The sequence below is a fragment of the Paramormyrops kingsleyae genome, chromosome 10 (assembly GCF_048594095.1).
Source record: "Paramormyrops kingsleyae isolate MSU_618 chromosome 10, PKINGS_0.4, whole genome shotgun sequence".
Lineage (NCBI taxonomy): Eukaryota > Metazoa > Chordata > Actinopteri > Osteoglossiformes > Mormyridae > Paramormyrops > Paramormyrops kingsleyae.
Genome location: NC_132806.1, coordinates 16,626,145 through 16,644,187, shown reverse-complemented (window position 1 = coordinate 16,644,187; position 18,043 = coordinate 16,626,145). Strand labels below are relative to the sequence as shown.

Here is an 18,043-nt window from a genome sequence, read left to right as displayed (position 1 = left end):
ACAGGGGGTGAACACAGGCGGTGAACACAGGCGGTGAACACTGCTTGGCAACGTAAGCATAAAAATCAGAATTCCAGAATAGAGAAACTGCAGTTTTTTCCTACAAGAAGATGTCACATGCTTTCGGTGTTGCACAACCTCCAGTGCGCGATTATCCTCGAAGACACAAAAGACAAAAAAAGCTTGACACATTTTGCAGTTTCAGCAGTGGCATGAAGTTCAGGTTCTGGTCATTGACGCTGTTCTCACTGGTCACATGGCACTGTAATAAAGACCAGCTCCTGACAGCTCCAAATAAACGCAAGTCACAGATTAATTCCAGTTCCCATTTGAATATCCGGGACTGCAAGCTTACTGAGAGCATGGAGTTTAAGTGGAATAAAGTAAACATTAATGAAAGGTTAGGGAGAATCCTGTACATTCAGAGTGATGGAGGTACCAGCTATTTGAAAAGTATTTATGGTGAGCTGTGTAACATCACACTGACAATCGACCACATAACCTCAGCCGTCCGTTTTCTGAATACACTAGTCCTGTTCAGGGTCGTGGGGGGGGGTCCAGAACCTATCCCAGAAGCTACAGGTACGAGGGGAGAGAACAAACCAGGATGGGGTGCCAATCCATCACAGGGCACACTCACACACCATTCACACGCCTCTCACACACCATTCACACACTACTCACACGCCATTCACACACTACTCACACGCCATTTACACGCCACTCACACGCCATTCACACACTACTCACACGCCATTCACACACTACTCACACGCCACTCACACACTGTTCACACGCCACTCACACACCACTCACACCTATGGGTAATTTAGGAACTCCAATTCACCTCAGCATGTTTCTGGACTGTGGGTGGAAATCGGAGCACCCAGAAGAGATTCCGTGGCAACACAGAGAGAGCATGCAAACTCCACACACATGGAGCAAGATGGAGACTTGAATGCTGGTCTCCAGAGATGGGAGGTAAAAGCATTAATCACCACACCACCTACCTGCTTGCTTTCAGATATACAGTAACAGCATGTGCATATCTTAAAGCGTGTATCAGGGCATCCATGGTGGGTGAGTTTATATGTGCCGTCAATTACCAATAGCCTCAATCGGTGGCTTCTTGGGTACCATAGCGATTCTGATTGGTTGCGGGCAGGCAGTGATTGACAGCTCGTACCCAGATCATGCAGGGTATTCTAGGGGCTTGTTTCTCCTATCACTACGAGAAGGGACTACATGAGAGGAAGCTGTGTGGTAGGCAAAGCAGGAGTCCCGTGGAAAGTAAGGATTCATTTACATCTGCTGGAGTTTGCTTACTTCTGTTACCTACCTAACAAACTGAAGAATAGCAGAGGAGTTAGTTTGATCTCTTGTTTTTAAATGGGAAACACAAAAAAAACAGCGTTGTGGCTGATGAACTGTCAAGTGCTTCACCAGTAGTGTTCAAAATAGAGCTCATTTTTTAAACTCCCCCCCCCGCCCCCGTTTCATGCCCTCTCATGGTATGCTGTAATTCAACCCCACTAATGATGCAAGTTCACCGATCTGAGATCTGCGTGACTGGAGGCATTAGCGCATATTTTGCGAAACAGCCTGGAGCTGAGTTTGTGGTCCTTTTAAGATGTACGCTGCAGGTACCCGGAAACCCGTTAAACGCTGCCGTCTTCAGTAATGTTGCGTTCCTAAACGGCAAGTGTGGCGCTTATGGTGCTCCCGAAGCATGCAGCGCTGCAATCCTATCAATACACCGTTTGTTCAAAATTTGCTCTGCTGCAAACTAATATCGCCGATCTCCCGACACCATTTTACGTCGTCTCCACAATTGGAGCTCAGCAGCTAAAAGAGACAAGTGACGTTTCGTGCAGTATGTAACCTAACTACATCTGTCCCGTCAATTAAGTTCTATGATGCCTCCTGGTACAGGCAATGTGTTTGGCTATATATATAGTATACACACACACACACACACACACACACACACTCGGGATTTACTCATAATGTACTCATAAAGTAAGCTATTTGCGAAATTCCTCAGAATGCCTCCCTGTGTCAGAATGTTTCTATACAGGGTCGTAGTTAGAGATTAATGGATAGGGGGGCTGAGTTTTTGCGAAGAGGGAGGGGGAGGGGGGGTTGATGGCAACCTTATATATATAATATAAAAAGCTATTCATGACTTAAACCAATAAATACATATTTATTTGTGGGGGCTAAAAAATATTTTAGGGATGCTAAAGCCCCCCTCCCTTTAACAACGCCCCAGCTCCTGTATTTCCAAATGTACATTTGTTCAAAAAATGTTATAGTGCATTCAGACCTTGCATGGAAAATCATTTAGGCTAAATGTATTTGCCAGATAGCTCTATTGATCCTGCATTCATTGAAGCTGATTGTGCAAAAATAATTTTATGGTGTTCTTATGGTTGTATACGAATACTGAGGTCGAGACTGTACATCACTGTGCCTTTTGACAGCTTTAGTACTAAAAATAAAGCAAAGCAAATTGTTATTATCCCATATTGAACATTCTAATATCTGCCACAAGGCCCCTTCAAAATTAGCTTTCTTGATTTCTAAATGAAACGTCTCTCTTCATACGCCTGCAGGTCTCTCAACATACTCAACACGGGGGAATCTCTCCTTCTTCTACTCAAGTGGCCACCTGTGTCGTTAAATGTCTCCTAGGGCAAATATGCATATATACATACACGCCTCTTAATCATTAAATTCAGGTGTTTCATTCAGACCCATTGCCACAAGTGCATAAAATCAGGCACCTAGCCATGCAGTCAGGTTTACAAATGTTTGTGAAAGAATGGGTCATTCTGAAGAGCTCAGTGAATTCAAGTGTGGTGCTGTCATAGGATGCCACCCTTGCAATAAGTCAGTTCATGAAATTTCTACCCTGCCAGAAATTTCATGGTTACCTGAAAGTGGTATTATCGCTATGTGGAAGCATTCAGGAACAACAGGAACTCAGCCACAAAGTGGCAGACCATGTAAATGAACACAGCAGGGTCACCAGGTGCTGAGGTGCGTGGTGCTTAATAATCATCAATGCTCTGTTGACTCAGTAACTGCAGAGTTCCAAACTTCCTCTGGCATTAACCGCAACATAAAAACTGTGTGCTGGGAGCTTCATGGAATGGGCTTCAATGGCCGAGTAGCTGCATGCAAGCCTCACATCACCAAGAGCAATGCCAAGCGTCGGATGGAGTGGTGTAGAGCACGCCGCCACTGGACTCTGGGGCAGTGGAAACCTGTTCTGTGGAGTGACAAATCACGCTTCTCTGTCTGGGAGTCTGATGGACGAGTCTGGGTTTGGCAGATGCCAGGAGAACATTACCTGCCTGATTGCACTGTGCCAACTGTGAAGTTTGGTGGAGGAGGGATAATGGTATGGGGGTGTTTTTCAGGGGTTGGGCTGGGCCCCTTAGTTCCAGTGACCTCACAAATGCTCTTCTGGATCAATGGGCAAAAATTTCCACAGACACGCTCCAAAATCTTGTGCAAAACCTTTCCAGAAGAGTGGCGGCTGTTATAGCTGCAAAGGAGGAACCAACTCCATACTGGTGCCTATGGATTTAGAATGGAATGTCATGAAAGTTCCTGTAGGTGTAATGGCCAGGTGTCATAATACTTCTGTCCATACAGTGTGTGTGTGTATCTCTGTGTGTGTGTAAAAAATCTGTTTCATTATAGGCTATTAAAACATCTTCTTTAATGTTCCATTCATGCATAATGATAATGTGCGTATCACCAAAAAGAACAAACACCTTTTAACTGAATGTTAAATAATACTCTGATCCACTAAATTATAAGGTGTCTTTCGGGGTTTTAATGAACTTATAAATAGACAAAATAAAGACAAATGGTTACTTTGTAAACAAAAGGTCCTTTTCCTCCTTTGAAAATATAATTTTACATCACATTTAAGGTTCCAATGACTTGGGAAGCATGCAATCTGACATACTCTCATACATTTATATTGACTCTGACTCTAACACACTGAAAACACCTTATTGTGACTTATTGTGACATCAAACAAAGCTTATAAATGTTCAGTAAAGCTACACACATAAATCAAAAACAGAAGAAGAGTATAACAAAACAAACTTTTTAAAAGCACTTAGTGAGTCTTTTAAAAACAGGGCTACAAACTTTGATTTTATAACCAAAATATCAAGTATACTTAAATCAAACAAATGCTGATATCAGATGGTTGAAATTAAGACAGAACAGGTACAGGAAAAACAAAAGCAGGATGTATCAACACTAGAGAGACACTGAAGCATAATGATATAAATGTGAAGTGACCGTACGGAGACTGTGTTCTGCCTGTTTTTGCTAGCATTCCATTTTAGCGACATATGCAAAACCTCTATACTTCAATGAAGCAGGCATGCATAACAAGCAAATCATAAACCTCGAAGCAGTTATTTTGCAGATGTGGGATTTCAAACGCTCTGACACTGGTAATGCACATCAATTTTTTTTTCATTTGTTTGTTCCAACATAATCTGACGGCAGCCAAATAACTGCACGTAAAAGATGTGACTAGACACCAAAAAGAGTGCCTGCTTTGTGTGTGGAATGTCATAGGTCCCATTCTTTGCCAAAAATGAAAAAGTTCTGTCCAGAATCTCACCAGCTGGCACTGGTATCTGGACACAAGAATTACTATTATTCAAAAAAATCCTAATGTCCGAGAAAGATAAACATCTATCACATCGACACCGTGGCTGTCCATCATAGGGCTATAGGCTACTGGATCACGTTTAAACAGAGACACAGTATTTCAGTATTTCACATCTGGTTGTGGTTTTTACGATGGTGCCCTCCCTTCCAACACTGACCATAAACGCAGGATGTGCTGCTTGCGCTTTAAGAATCACAGAGCCATTAACTCCAGAAAATGAACTACATTCACAATATCGATTCTGTTCAGCCAAATAGCCACCTTTGATGTTTTTTTTCGCACAACCCTAATGGTACTCATTGATGCTTGCATAAAAGACATTTACCCAAGATGAATCTCAGTCTGTGGATGACTTATAAATGTAATGGTTGCACAATTTAACACATTTAAACAGCTATTTATACTGTATCAGTTATATTGTGAAATTTCCAGAGGTGGAACCCAACCCTCTTCCTCCAGCAGTCCAGAGGTGGAAATTTCAGGTTCAGAAAGTACAAATCCGGACCAAGATTTTGTTCCAGCTAAATACTCTGTGAATGTGACTCTTTATATTCAAATGGTTGGTTGAAACAAAATCTTGGTCTGGATTTGTACTTTCTGAAACTGAACTTAGTAGTTGCATCTGGTCCCTCAGACTAGTGAAGAGTGTCTGTATTGTTAACGGAGAACACAAAGGTACTGTAAATGTGTACAAGATATGCTGTTCATATCCACTTCATGGCTCTACATTGTGGTTTTGATGAACGCCTGTCCTCTATGACACACTTAAGGAAAGGAGTAAGGGAGCTGTGTCAGTACCAAAGCGTGTTTATGTCTCGGTGCGTAGCACACCCCGGAAGGGGCTAAGGGCCCGACCCCAACCCTCTTCCTCCAGCAGTTGTCGGTCATCAGCCCAGAGCCACTGAGAAGCTACACTCTGGCTGATTGGATTAGGGAAGTGGGACTTTTGCCAGATAGGACATTACATTAGGATCAGATCCATAGGGAAGTATGTTCCACGCAATGGCACAAACTAATTGTAAGAGAGCTGCATTCTGATGCATGCCAGATCCCAAGTCAGCTCTCAGGCCATGTATAACTCATAACTCGCTAGGTGGGGAGGAAATGCTGGGGCAGGCTCACATAGGAAAACAGAGTTCAGTGTGACCCCCCTGTGCCCGACTACCAGGACAGAATCTCTCCTAGGTCACGTATAATTCCCCCCACCCTATTTAAAGGCAGGTGGAGATACCAATTAAGGCAGCTTTTTGTCTTCAGTAGGACACACGTTATATCATTAAGAATGACTGTAGCGAGTCTAAAATAGAGGCTGGATGACCTTATAAGGAGACTACAGCTACCAATTGCTCCCTACTTAAACAGACAACCATAATGACAAAAAGACAATGACTCTTAGAGACGGTTGCCTAGCAACCCGAGAACTAAAAATATGCTAACAGCACACTTTCACACTAATAAATAGTACCGGTATATAAATACGCTTTAGAAATATAAATACTCAAGCTAAAAGTGTCTTTTGGTCTTTTTAAATCTACCTTTATGAGATAAATCTCCATTCCCAACACATTAAATGTAAACTATACAGTACATTACAGACACCCCTCATTTAATGACCTACCTGTTTAACTACCGCCCGGACTTATGACCCACTCTCCGGCCAGTCGGTATTATACGCTGTACGAGAACTTTGGTCGTGGAAACGGCAGCGCAGCGTCTCAGTGCCAGGCATCTCATCTCGCGTCACCCTTTCTCAGTCACACTCTCGTTCCCGGAGTCACTCCGTATTCACTACACTAGCATTCGCAATCTCCAGGACTACACTTCTTGTCTATAAGTTTGTACTTTATTGTACACCCCATAACACAGGATGCCAGCGGAAATAAATAAAAACGATCTCCCACTACCTGTAAACATTTACAAATATGCTAAAAATGTTATAAATGGTGCAAAGGCGTCATTAAAACAATATCTAAAGATGGTTGACACAAACCCACTACCCATACAGTACGCTTGAGATATCGGTAAGGGGCAGTTCCTCGTTTACTGACCGATTCGCTTAATGACCAAGTCGTAGGAATGGAACTCGGTCGTTAAGTGAGGAGTGTCTGTATTGTTAACTGAGAACGCAAAGGTAAATGTGTACGAGATATGCTGTTCATATCCACTTCATGGCTCTACATTGTGGTTTTGCTGTGTTTATATTTTACACTGTTTGCGGTTATAAAACATATTTGCACCTAGTCAGTTGACCACAGGGCTTTCAGTCTCAGAGGGGCCTTCTGTAAAATTTGGAAAATTCCAGAAAGCTTGAGGAAATTTACTTTTCATGCTTTTTCTGAATGGCGTCAGTAAATGTTGTTGGCATCAGTCTGACATGCAGACTGTTAGAGAATGAGCTGTCCAACCATCCAGCAGAAAGGATGTCATTCTCCCCTGACCGGCCACTCGGTCAGTGAAACCCATTACTCATACTGTAGTACAAATACACTCCCAGAAGCACTCAGCACCATGGGTTGGGTGCCAGTACTTGGTTGCTAAGTCATATGAAAGCCATACCCAGCATCCTAGCACTGACGGTGAAACTGTGGATGTGGATTCAGCATGGCTGTCTGAACCTGCTTAAGAACCATGTTGGTTTCAAGTTGGTCCTGACTTTTCATTATGTACCACTGCTTTTTAAAATAGAAACCAGGCCCTCCTTGATCTTTGCAACCCTATACCGCTTCCACAGAAGGAGTTTGCTCCCACAATGGAGAAGGACAGCACAGCATTCATGCTTAGTTTTTAACTATAACATCACCATAATCTTTTTATATCCTGGGCAGGGCAGCTGGGTTGAGAGAGAATGATTTCTAGCTTGGAACTGGTGACAGGGATGGTGTGACCCCTATAGACTACGACTACAGCTAGTCCTGGTTCAGAGTATGGATGTAGGAACCAAAGTCTTATCTTTTTGATGGACTAACAGCAGAAGACCATTATCTGCTTGATTGGTTCTTCAGCTTTGTATTGCTCCCACATTTAAATTTCTGATGCAGCAATCTGACCTTCCACAGGAACAGCCGACATCAAATTTTGCTCATGAAGGCAACATACAGTTTTTAAAAAATGGAGTTCCGAGTGCAGATATGCATTAAAATCGTACCTTGCATTTTATGTACGCCAGAGCCGATGACGAATTTAAGTATTACTAACATCGTACGGGGTTTTGTCACGTTGAACATAGCGGACCTCACTCATGTTTCTTACCAACGTCAACAAATCAAGCACATTTAACACACAAAATATACAGCAAAACACCAAAATCATCTTCAGTCACTGAGTTAAAGTCCACATCTAATCTAAACCATTTCTGCTTCTATTGTCTCTATCGCATTTCCTCCTGAGCAGAATAACGTCATGTTAGGTTACAGTTCTCTCCCTGCACGGTAAGGTGTCTTCTCATGTTTTCTGATATCCTGGTAGCACATCCATGCCCTTGACGAGTGTGAACCTCTGAGCGAGTGACCCACTTGTTTTCCTAGGAATCCTCACTTCTGTCGTTCTCCACGGCTTTCCTCACAAATGTCCTCACAGCAGCAGGACACAGGGGTGGAGAAGCTGTTCTTTAAGAGGCGGAACACTCGTTTCTCTCAGCGGTACAGGAAGAATTGTACTTCATTTTCTCCCATTGACGATCAAATTTCCTTGTATGCATAACCCAGGATGAAGCAGGGAAGGAATATTTAACTATTAAAATAATAATCGACAGGAACTATGGAACTATGTCCCTAGCAGGATCTCACTGATCCTGGTAAGACTGCCGAAAATCATGAAGTTAATCCAACGAAATCCATTAATGGAAGTACCACCAAAAATAAATAAGACTGAGTAGAGTTGATTGGTCAGTAGGTGAGCATTTGGACGGGGGTGGGATGGGAGGGGGTGTTTGCTGATATCACAGACTGAGAGGACGGTATGGGTGGGAGCTGCTGCAGATTAGTCCCCTTAGAAGCCAGGTATATGGCAATAGGCCTCAAGTGAAGCCAACAGGATGTAGACCAGCCAGAGGGAGAAGAAGAGCAGGGAGGTGAGCAACTTGGTTGTCCGCGGCCCCCCCAGTTCTCCCCCTGCCACGGAGGGCCTTCGGCGGTACAGCAGTATCAAGACACACACCACCGCCAGGATGGTGAAGAGCGTGACGGAGAAGGCCAGCGAGCCGGGTTCCACACGGAACTCCTTGCCCTTGCTGCGCCAATAGACGGCGGCGATGGTCCACGCCACGCCGATGCCCAGGAACACGTTGACAGCATTGCTGCCCGTCACGTTGCCAATGGAGGCGTCAGCATATTGGTCCTGTATGGCTGCCACTTTGCTAGCAAAAGTATCTGGGGGGGGGGGGCAAAAGTGAACAAGGTATTGGGACCCAGCATGGACCAAGCATGGATACCTCAAAGGTGGAAAGTTCAAGCTTCATAAAGTACAAATCGAGACCAAGATATTGTTTCAACCAACCAGTTGATTACAAAGAGTCCAATTCACAGAGTAACCAACTGGCTGGTTGAAACAAAGTCTTGGTCTCAATCTGCACTTTCTGGACCTGAGCTTTCCACTTCTGGGATACCTGCAGAAAATGATGTTGTTTCATTTGGAACATTCATTCAGAACTGTTCTGTGTATGCGAACAGAACACTTTATAGATTAAAGTTAATTCAAATAATGAGCAAGGGCTACAAAGACCTAATTGTAAAGTTCAAAACCAATGCGTCAAATATTCATTTGCAGAAATCACTCCACTGTATTATGCTCTTTAGTGCTAACAGTGTGTTTTGTGCTGGAAAAAGAACATAAGTTATAATTTACTTGACTTTGATTGTGAAGTCAATGCTTGAAAAGATTATTATTTTTTTAGTAATATGCAATTCAATTTTCCTGGAATTTATGATTATTTTTTTTGTTTTAATTAAAAAAATATTTAAAAGGTAGACAACTCATTTAAATCCTCACTTCCTCTTTTAGTGAGCTGAAGCATTTTTTTGTGTTATGATATTAAGTCACCAAACTAAAATGGATTAATTAATTCATTTCAGAATTCACAGGATTGAATCTTAAGAATGATATGGAAATATATCTCTTCTGACAAATTTCAGTATAAAATATAAAATAATTAAGCTAATACAAAGCCGCCTGAACCTGGAACAGAGGTGCCAAGAGCCACGAACACCACAGCAGTGACGGAGTCCTTGAGGCCAATGGTACAGCCGAAATGTGAGGCAAGGTCTCCGGTGATGGCTGTCAACGCCCCAATGAGGAAGATGGACACTATGAAGCAGGCCCAGCCGTTCCAGTACTCAGTGGGCGGCACGAAGGCGAAAAGAACCTTCCAGAAGACTGTCAGGAAGTGCATGATGTAGTCGAAGCAGGAGGGAAGGCGTTCTTCACCGCTCTCCTCCTCGTCGTCATCACCTGGAGGATGAGAGAGGATATGCCTGGCTTTAGGGGTGTCTGTGGGCAGGGTTGTCAAGGTAGGAGCTGGTCATGGAGCAGCAGACAGGAAGGCAGGACAGATAGGCTGATGGGCATCTAGGAAAAGAGCCGCATGAGTAGGAAGGGAGTTAGACAGGGTGGGAGGATGGATGCAGTGGAGACAGCCCGACACTGACCTGCGCTGACCGTGACGGCACTGACAAACTGCTCCCTCCAGCTGCTACTGCCCACCACCAGAGCCAGGTTGGTCTTCTTGATCAGCTTGTCCACTGTGCTCTGAACACAAACACTCCGGCTCAGAGTCACTCGCTGCCCTGCCCAGGCACACGTCACCTCAGCGCCCAGCGTCATAGCAGGTGTTTCGTCATATAAACACAGTGCCCTGATTACATAGTTTGCCCAACAAAAGCAAAACCTCATTTTTAACACAATTCGATCAAAGCAAAACTACCCATGAACTAGACATCTATATAAAATACCAATTTCAAACAGTTGTCTTTTTACACAGCGTTGGTTAGTCCACTGCTAATTATTTTGCCCAGAGAAACAGTGTTATTAGTTCAGGTTTGTGGGAAATACTTTGAGAAGTACAATCAGATTATTTGGGTTCTGACCTTTGGCAGTCAGAATTCGTTTTAATTAGTGTCTCCTCGGGATTCCAGGCATTGGTCATGTGTTTATATAGATCACTGGCACATGTGTGATAGAGTCTTCCAGAACGGGACCCGGCAAGGCTCCTCTCTGTTTCCCTTACTCAAGGCTAATGTTGATTCATAGTCTTTATCATAATTGTTACCCAGAAGGGTCCTGCAGCTTAAGTGGTGCATTCAAAGCTGACTGTGATCATCTACCTTGAACTCGTACGACTCCTCGATCACAACCTCCAGTCGAGTGTGTTCCCCTAGGCTGGGGCAGCCCATCTTGGCCACCTCCTCGTCCTCAGCTCCCACTGCCGGCTTGTTCTCATTGGAGTCTCCTGAAAAGATGTAGATCAGGGGAGGACCATCAGCAAGACTATGACCAGCCGTCTGACCTCTCTCACAACACAGCCCTCAACCGCAAACGGCCACTGGACTGAAACCGTCCAGAAAGGCTGCTTGTTCTTGTTTCAAAACCTTACATCATCTAAAAAACTGCTGTCATAGCTCAGAGATGAAAGAGAGCAAAAGACTGACCAGTATTGCATCAAAGCACATAGATACACAACCCTACATTCAGAATATTATTTTTCATGCCACCATTTTGCCTACTTCACCTCCTCGGATTTATATTAATGTCTTTTTAAATCTACATGTTTTTCTAAGTGCTGTGCGTTCCTAACTCCATGGAGAACGTACTACCACATTATAATAAGCACCTGTGGGACACTGTCAATGCTAATGTCATGATTAAAGCCAAGACGAAAATGAAATATCACAGAAAGAGAGCGACATTAAAAAAACCATCAGTGTCTATTTTCTGCACGGAACCTGATTTAATGCTTTACTAAAATGATGGCAAAATATTAAGATAGTATTATGGATATACTGTGAATATATTGTTTGTTGCTGTATATAAATATATCTAGCTTTCTTAGTATTTCAGGATATATTTGGCGGTATTCTCCAGAAGCATATCAGCTCTCTTGGCTCTCTGTTACTACATTATATTACAGACATTTATTTTCATTTACATTCATTTGGAATTTTCCATTAGCGGTAAACCCTCTGACCATCTGCCCTAGTTCTGCACTGTGGTTGTTTCCATCCTCATTTCCCCTTTCTAATGTCACGACGGCGTCACCGCGGCAGCCAGAGAACAGGGCAGGAACTTCTTCAGTTTCCTCAGTGGTATTTGACGCGCAATCCGACAATGTCACTCTTTCAGGGAATAACACCTATTGGAGCCAATCAGCATCCAATGGACCTCATAAATGATGCTACACTAACAAATGAATGACTCATAACATGAATAAACTTCACATCTCCATCAACAGCTCAGTGTCTATGGGATTCATTGTTCCACCATTTAATTAACGTTACGAAAGAAATTAAAAATGTAAACAGTGCGGTGCTCTCTTTCTTTTAAGCATTATGAAGATGTAACAGCTTATTAAATCTTTTTGATTTCTTAATGACCAACAAGAAAAATATCAACCAGAAATAAGAATCATACTGAGCTGAACCTTTAAATTCAGAATATAGGTTCTGAATATAAGGCATGAATTAGACAGTAACCATACTGTATGAGGGTGTGATACCTCCCTGAATTACTGACTCTGGATGCACCGTGGTTTGTTCAAGCACAGGTTGTAGCAGAGGCTCAGTACTGCTAAATGCCAGTTACATGGTCACCTACTGACTTCACACATACCACGGACCTTAAAAACCCAGATAAAAGGCAGCGCATCTCAATCACAAAGTTGGCGCTATTTTATTACCATGTTTTTGTCCAATCTCCAGTAGAACGGGCTCGCCCAACTCGATGGTGAAGGTCTTGTTCTTCTCATACTCCTCGTCATCGATGATTTTCACCTCTATTACCTTCCTGCGGGAAGATGAGGGTGGTCACTACAGCAATCAGCACTTATAACACTCAGCACTTATAAACATCAGACCCTAACCCTAAAAAAAAAACAGGTGTCTTATACTTAAATTTGCTTGTTAGGTGTTATCTGCTTCACTTGTATGTCACTTTGGGTGCGAAGTGCCGGCCAAGTACATAAATTCAATAATGAGTCTTCGACCCACTTATGCCAGTCAGGGTCACTGGGACCCAGAGCCATTCTTAGGCAGCTTATGGCACCATGCTGGAGTTCACCCTTGATGGAATGCCAGTCCAAATAAATAAAAGCGATTGCTAACATGATCATAGCATGACATATAAGGAGCAATCAATGATAATGCTGCTTCTTTGCTTTTATAACCTTCCCTCCAGCTTTCAAGTAGGGAAAAAAAAACAGAACATATTCTGTAACATTCACAGACATGTAGCCCTAACGTTACAGTACTTTACAGTTAGTTCCCTATGGATTTCCATGCAGAGATGTTGTTCAACACAACTGGTGGCAAATAGCAACATTTGATCATTTGTTTTGCTTTTAGGCTAATTGTTTATGGAGCAATATGGGAACAATATGAAATAGCAGCAGGAGTCGGAGGATTATTTTGCAAGTGAAACTCAGACAGCACCGATAATTATAGTACTGGAGTGTCAAACGTGGCCCTGGGCGTCATAACAGGTTTCATGTTGCCTTCCAAATTAGATTCAAACTCTAGTGCGAGATGCATCGATGTGATCAGTGATAATTATTAGCGCAGTCATTAATGCGCTGTCTTTGTAGATTACTGACTCTGGGCTAATGCGTCACTGTCACAGTTCAGCTGGGCCGACATTTTGCCGATGCATATTTCAGCCTTGCTAACAGACTGGTTTTGATACAGATCTAAAGGAGGCCAAGCAGAGACTTAAAGGACAAAGGAAAAGTAGTTAGACAAAGATGAAAGATAAAAATAGAAAAAGTCCAGAAAAAGGGAGTGTACCTTGCTTAGTTTGCCATTGATAAGAAATCAGAACATTTCCTGGTAACACCTGACCTTTTATTTCAGAAATTGGTTTTAATTTATCCTTTTGATTTTATCCTGGTTTTGTTTATCTAGGTTTCTGATTTGTGTCCCTGTTTATAGTCTATGAATGCCATGTCTATAAGAATCTATGAACATATAATACATTATAAAGCATTCACAAAGCATTATAAACATAGCTATGAATATTTATAAAATGATATTAGACATTATAGTGTTGATTATCATATGAAGCTTTTATCTGTAATGCACTATAGATACCTTCATAATGCATTATAATGGTCAGTGTAAGAATTAAGGATGCTTTGCTATCTATAGTGCATTATAGATGAGAGCTGAGATCAGAGCTTATGAAGTATCATAATCAACATTATAATTCCTTTTCATAAATGCATTGTAATGTGATCATAGATTCTTATCGACGTGACATTCATTGAAAGTGTTACCCATTTCTGGTGATGGGTTGGTGCCCCATCCTGGGTTGTTTCCTGCCTTGAGCCCATAACCTGCGGAATTGGCTCTGGACCCCCCATGACCCTGAATAGGACAAGCGGTTACAGAAGATGGATGGATGGATAGATGGGTGGATGTATGGATGGATAAATGGATGGATGTTACCCATTTCTTGGCTATAGGAAACACAGGAAGGGGCTCAGGTGTTCGAGGCGTAGTAAACCATCCCAAGAAGGAAAAGCCTTTCCCAGAATGCACAGGTCCTGCCCAGACTCACTACGCACCCCAAAACATCCATCTATCCATCCGTCTAGCTACTTTACAGGGTCACAGTCAGCTTGGAGCCTGTCACAGGAAACACAGGGCACACAGCAGGGCGGCAGGCTGGCATGCCATCGCAGGGCCTTACGCGCCATGAGACCAGCATGGCATGGAGAGAACATGCATTCACACCCGCAGCCCAGGAGGGGTGTGTACACCCCCCATACCCAAAGACAGCATAATGAAGGCACATACCCACAAACAGATCCAGGCTGGGGAACAGAGGTGAGCACAGTCACTGTCTCTAATGTCCTGGTGCATTTATTTTAATTAATTACATTTATTTAAATGAACATCTCCCAACTATGGCTGCAAAAGTGCTGGCTCTCTGCCAACTAAATGAAGGACAAATGTGGCATTTTAAAATGGTCTAAAAGGCCCTGTTTTTTCTCACTATGAGAGATTGCCGTAACATCTCCCCAAAATCTTAGTTTCCACATTATTACTGTCTGTGCAGGTATAACCAAGAGCTTAGAATAGACACAAATGTATTTAAATTTATTCTAGATTTAAATCAGTTAATTTATTTTTATGTTTCATACCAGCGCCCTGTGAAGTATTTCATGCAGAAGGTTATAATAATATCGGTCAGCAAGAAAGCGTCCGTACGTACAGCAATTTTCTGCTGTTGGACCATGACCCTAAATGAACAGACATACGTTTTGCAGCCAGGAGCGCATCCGCCCATCACATCTCAGAAACTCCGCCTCCTGCAGAGATCACCTAATTGATGCCGTTCAGTTGGCTCCGCTTAACGAGGACGATGTGATCAGATTTTAAATAAAAGGCAGCCAAGCAGAAACGGGAATGAGAAACAGACTGCACTGGGGAGAAACTCCCCCAACTGTAAACACTTAATAAATTTTTAATGTCCTTTTTTTGGTGTTCGTTTTGTTGTGTTTTATTCTACATACCCAGATCCGTAAAAATTACCATTTTTGGTTTAAAGGGTCACAGATCCCATCCATGTCTGGTTTTGGCCCCTTCTGGCACACTTATAAATAATACTTAGACGCCATTTGTTAAATAATCTCCCATAAAATAACAGTCTTTCACATCTATCATGGCCCCAATGTTTTGTTGACTGTGCTCCAGCATCTCAATTAAGATCTTGTCTCCAAGGGGCTTTATGTTCAGTCTGGCCATTCAATTAGCCCTTCAAAAGACACATAAGCCCCACCCTCCCCCTCACAATGTGACCAATGGGGTACAGATGGGCGGGGCTGGCAACTGACAGACCACAGGATGAACGGCAACAGAGACTAAGCACAGGTATATAGAAATTAATGTGGCATGTGATTTACCGACACATTTTCATTATAACATTAGAGATCTTAAAAGTTTAATTATCTAAAGTGTTTTCCTGAAAAAAGACTAAATTATTACAAGATATTCAAGTTTTTAACGAACAGGAATAAATCTTGTAAACTCACTGCTGTATTTGACTTGGGTTTTTTTCAAAAGTAATCCTGAGGGAATCCATTTTGTTATTATAAATGATGGAGGTATTTACCACTTACCATTAGGAGGCACAGGCTAAGAAAACATACCTACAATGAAGTGTTTCACCCATTAAATGCTCTGTGTAAATGCTTTGTAGCATTGCTGCAACTAATGGCAATAACTAGCAATCTGGAAAATTACTAAAAGCATACAGTAGCACAATGATATGAATCCCCTGGGATTATTAAGGATGCATGAGCGGGTCTAAGTACTAGACAGAATCTTAGCATTATCCGTGAAGATGTAACCACAAATGTATCTAAGGGAAGTAAAAACAAACCTTCACTCGAGGGAGTGGAAACTAATGTAAGCAATTAGAGAAAGGGCAATTAGAGGCAAGGGGTTATTACAGTACACAGAAGATGAAAATTATTACACCTTTTAATGACTTTACACGAAAACATTAAGAAACACATTTCCAAAGAATTATTCAATTAAAAAAGGAAGAAATTTTATTGAAAGTACAATGATGTAGAGTAACACTGCGTGTACGTTTTGGTGCACTTCAATGCAGTGAAAAACTACATAAATGGAACTGGGATGACAACATGTAACAAGGAAAAGAGTGCTGTAGAAAAACGGAGAAGGAAAAGGGGGGAGAGATGAGAGAGGGGAAGACAGGGACCAGGAGAGTAGAGTGCTCCTCACCCTATGACGGGGTTACTGTCTGGCCGTGTCCTAGGTGTCTTTTCCCCGTTTAGCCAGTAGTTCCCACTGGCCATCCCACTGGTTCCCCTGGTGTGTTTCCCTGCACCCCAGGGTGAGCGGCTCAGAGACTGATGCCCCACCAGTCATGAGTTTGAGGCTGACCTGAAGCCAGCCTGACCTTTTATTTAATACATTGGTTTTAATTAATCCTTTTGGTTTTATCCTGGTTTTGTTAATCTATGTTTCTTATTTGTGTCCCTGTTTATAGTCTACCCTGCCCATGTGGGATCAGAATCCATAACTCCAGCGGACCTACATTCATAGCTGGACTATTCATAATCGGGTGGAGTGGGTGGTTCTGAGGCTAGGGATCTGTGCCAACAACTGGAAGGTTGCTGGTTCAAATCCCGAAAATCCCCAGAGTGATCCTACTCCATTGGGCCCTTGAGCATGGCCCTTAACCTGCAATTGCTGGATATGATGTTAATCTACATCCAGCCCTATAAAGAGGTCCTCCAACTTACAGGGAAAAACTTGGGGGTTGGTGGCAGGATTGGCTCTGTAGCCACTGGGAAAAACTCACACTGGTGCATTCAGACTGGGGTGGTGCTGAGGTATCACCTGCCACTTGGCTGCACTCAGGTCCTCATCCCTGAGGAGGTGGATGCACCAACACACTGTAATCACTGCATGCTCCTTACCTACCTCTCTCTGCCCAAGCCTTGTTTATTATTTTCTGCCTGTAGTCTCTCCTAGTGTACCTAGCCCTAAAGTTTCCTAGTTTCCAGTGCTTGTTAATAGTAATTTATTCCACCTGTTTCTTGTTGTACCATGTCTTTACTGATTGGTTGCTTTTGATTATGGTCCACACCTGCCCCTTGTTAGCCCTTGTTATCTGTGTATATTTAAGTGCCTGCCCTCATTCCATTCTTTAGTCAGTAGTTGTTCTGCATGTTTGTAGCTGTGCTTTTTTCTCCCCGGAGTTCCTACTTATCTGTGGTTTTTGTTGTTCCTGGTATTACTCTCTGTCTTAGTAGTTTGAGTGTTTGTTTTCTTTGTAATTCGTTTAGTTAGTGTTTTGTATTATCTGTGCTGGTGTCGACCCCTCATGGTCCTTCATTTTCCAATTTCTCCTTTGTGTTCTGTTCAGTTTGTTAATAAACCCTTTTCGTTGTAGCTACTCTGTGGATTGTCCTTCCCTTCGCTATGCCCCACCGTAACATATCGTAAGTCGAATATGAATATAATACAAGAAATAAGTAAATAAATAATTACTGTAATTAAATTCACATCTTAAATGAATTAATACAAGTATGATTATTCACATATTTGGCTAAACACAGAAGGAAAAACCCTGTATGGAATGTCATTAAACACAGTA

The 18,043-nt window shown here is 42.5% G+C and overlaps 1 protein-coding gene across 4 annotated transcripts in view; it reads right to left on the bottom strand.

Moving 5' to 3' along the window:
* Positions 1–3,832: 3,832 nt before the first annotated feature.
* The window catches only part of LOC111835102 (sodium/calcium exchanger 1-like), a 66,183-nt gene continuing 51,972 nt past the window's right edge, over positions 3,833–18,043 (bottom strand). For all 4 annotated transcript variants that reach the window (XM_023795067.2, XM_023795076.2, XM_023795057.2 and 1 more), the window contains exons 5-9: positions 12,594–12,700; positions 11,026–11,150; positions 10,351–10,450; positions 9,881–10,153; positions 3,833–9,075 (exon numbers count right to left, since the gene is read on the bottom strand). In XM_023795067.2, the coding sequence (XP_023650835.2) occupies positions 8,696–9,075; positions 9,881–10,153; positions 10,351–10,450; positions 11,026–11,150; positions 12,594–12,700 (985 nt within the window). In that variant the 3' untranslated portion in view covers positions 3,833–8,695. The remainder of the gene's footprint in view (positions 9,076–9,880; positions 10,154–10,350; positions 10,451–11,025; positions 11,151–12,593; positions 12,701–18,043) is intronic.